The 2,951-nt window shown below is 39.5% G+C and overlaps 1 protein-coding gene across 1 annotated transcript; it reads right to left on the bottom strand.

The window, feature by feature from the left end:
* Positions 1-946: 946 nt before the first annotated feature.
* On the bottom strand, positions 947-1,909 carry LOC109488724 (olfactory receptor 2W1). The gene has a single exon (XM_019793947.2). The coding sequence runs from the start codon at positions 1,907-1,909 to the stop codon at positions 947-949; it is 963 nt and encodes a 320-aa protein (XP_019649506.2).
* Positions 1,910-2,951: the final 1,042 nt, after the last annotated feature.

The following is a 2,951-nucleotide window of genomic DNA, read 5'->3' as shown; positions in this document are numbered from 1 at the left end:
TTGAGTTGTATAAGTTCTCTATATATTTCGAATATGAGCTCCTTATTGTATATATCATTTGCAAACATCTTCTCCCATTCAGGAGGTGGAGTTTTTGTTTTGTGGATGGTTTCCTTGCTCTGCAAAACTTTTTTTATTTTGGTGTAGGCCTAATAGTTTAATTTTTCCTTTGTTTCCCTTATCAGAGGAGATACAGTTAGAAAAATGTATCTATGGCCGATGTCAAAAAATTACTGTTTTCTTGCACCATTGGTGAGATACAAATTGGTGCACCACCATGGGAAAGAGTATGAAGGTTCCTTGAAAGATTAAAAAAAAGGATTTACCATATGATCCAGTAATTCCAATGCTGAGTTACCCAAAGAAAACAAACGAGCATAAAAACTAATTTGAAAAGATATACACACCCTTGTGTCTATTGCAGCCTTACTTATAATAGCCAAGATATAGAGGCGACCTAGTGACCATTCCTGGATGAATGGCTAAAGAAAACATGGTGTATGTATACACACGAGGGAATACTACTGAGCCATAAAAAGAACAAAACCTTGCCGTTGGCAACAACATGGATGGATCTAGAGGGAGTAACGCTAAGTGAACTAAGGCAGGCAGGAAAGACAAACACCATACGAGTTCACACATCTGTGGAATTTAGGAAACAAAACAAATGAACAAACAAAACAGGAGACAAACAAAAAAACAGACACTTAAACACAGAGAACAAATAAGTGGTTACAAGAGGGGAGGAGGACTGCTGATGGGTGATATAGATAAAGGGGTATAGAGTACCCTTCTCAAGTGGGACACTGAAAAATGTACAGAATCGTTCAATCGCTATAGTGTACACCTGAAACTAATAGAACACTCTGTGTCAATTATAATCGAATGCAAAAAGTAAAGACGATTAGAAAACATATTTCATTGCCTTATCCAGGGTAATATGTTGCTATGACACCCGGCTCCTCTTCAATTTTGTAGATTCGTGGTCAAGTCTCACCAGCTTCCTCAGTGCATTCTTCATGTCCTTATTCCGTAGGGTATAAACAAGAGGGTTGAGACTTGGAGTGATGATTGTGTAAAAGAGGGTGAGGAACTTGCCCTGGTCTTGAGAGGCACTGTTACCTGGTTGTAGGTACATGTAGATAATAGTTCCATACAATATGGACACAACAGTGAGATGGGATCCACAGGTATTAATTGCTTTTTGTCGGCCTGCGTTTGACTTTATTCTCAGCACAGCTTCGGCGATGTAGCCGTAGGATATAAGAATAAGGCTGAGGGGTGTAAGGACAAAGACGACGCCTAAAGCAAAAACGGACATTTCAACTCTTGTGGTGTCTATACAAGCTATTTTGACCATAGCTGGCAACTCGCACAAGAAATGGTCCACGAGTTTGTTTCCACATCGAGGCAAATTCAGGGTGAGTGTACATAATACCACAGAGTTGGCCAAACTAATGCTCCAGACAGTGATTACCATCCTGAGACAGAGATGGGGGTTCATGATGACGAAGTAATGCAAAGGCTTACAGATAGCTGTGAAACGATCATAGGACATAACACCTAGGAGGAGGCACTCAGTGGACCCCAACCACATATAAACGTAGAGTTGAGTGACACAGCCCTGAAAACTGATGGTCTTGTCAGGTCCCCACAAGTTAACCAGCATTTGGGGGACGATGCTAGTTGTGAAGCATAGATCCAGGAAAGATAAGTTCCTGAGGAAAAAATACATTGGCGTGTGGAGATGGGGATCCAGGAGAGATGCAAGGATGATGGCTGTGTTACCCACCCAGGTAATGAAATAGAAGATAGTGACAACTCCTGAGAGGACCATCTCCAGTTTGGGATGGTCAGAGAAACCAAGCAGAACAAAACCGTGTAGAGAAGTGCAATTGTTTTGGTCCATAGCCCCTTAGTGACCAAGTCCTAGAACGAGAAGAGTAGAAGGAGGTGAAGGAGGATGGGGATGAAGATGAGGAAGAGGAGGAGCAGGAGGAGCAAGAAGGGGGGGGAGGAGGAGGAAGAGAAATATGTCAATACAGACTATCTACATGGTTTAATTAAATACAGAATTTTAAAGGGAAATAATTTATGTTAATACTTCAAAAATAATGGGTAAAAGCAAACGTAAGAGCCAAGTAAACTGGTCTTTGTTGTAGACCCTTTTATAGTGATGTTTAACATTATATTTTTATCTAGGTGAGCTTGGCGAGGTTACTCTTAAACTCAAGTTCTGAAATTTCTCATATTTAAGTTTGGAAGTTTGGGATAGATCTGTTTCTAACGTGATGGGACCCTCCGATTCTGTACAAATCTTCTTGGCTTGATATAGTGAACACACTCTTTAATTGGTCAGCAAATTCACCTATAAAATGTAATTATTTTGCGAATGTCAGAACGAGGCAAAGAGTGTTCCTCTCTTTTCATATCTTAGCGAGTAGCACTGTTGATGTCCAGTTTCTTATGTGGGGGATAAGGCATTTATCTTTGGCACATTTATCTCTCTCATCCCAATACCTAACTTGTCACCCAAACCGGGAAGCTTGAATGCAAATTACACTTTAACTATCCTCTCACTTTTAAAAAGCTTCCACAATCTCTACCATAATCCAAACCACTATCGTCTCTTTTCTAGATTCTGGCAACTGTCTTCATTCCTTATCCTGACTTTTTAAATTCTTTTTAAAATTTTTTCATTGTTTAAACAATATTAGTTAGTGAATATGCAATGTAATATTAGTTTCAGGTGTAGAATTTAGTGATTCAATCGTCCATACAACACCCAGTGCTCATTAGAAGTGTCCTCCTCATGTTACACGCAAACAAGGAATCATGGAACATACTTCGAAAGCTAACGATGTGCTGTATGGTGACTAACAGATCATAATAAAAAAAGGAGAAGAAAAAAGAAAACGAAGTACCAAGGAGTGAAGTGGAGAAAAAAAAAA

This window comes from Ailuropoda melanoleuca, unplaced genomic scaffold (assembly GCF_002007445.2).
Source record: "Ailuropoda melanoleuca isolate Jingjing unplaced genomic scaffold, ASM200744v2 unplaced-scaffold8605, whole genome shotgun sequence".
NCBI lineage: Eukaryota > Metazoa > Chordata > Mammalia > Carnivora > Ursidae > Ailuropoda > Ailuropoda melanoleuca.
Note: the sequence above shows the minus strand (reverse complement) of the source record. Positions and strands in the feature narration are given on the sequence as shown.

Excerpts from the sequence above, each read along its gene's own strand:
- LOC109488724 (XM_019793947.2), bottom strand. The coding sequence starts at position 1,909 with ATGGACCAAAACAATTGCACTTCTCTACACGGTTTTGTTCTGCTTGGT.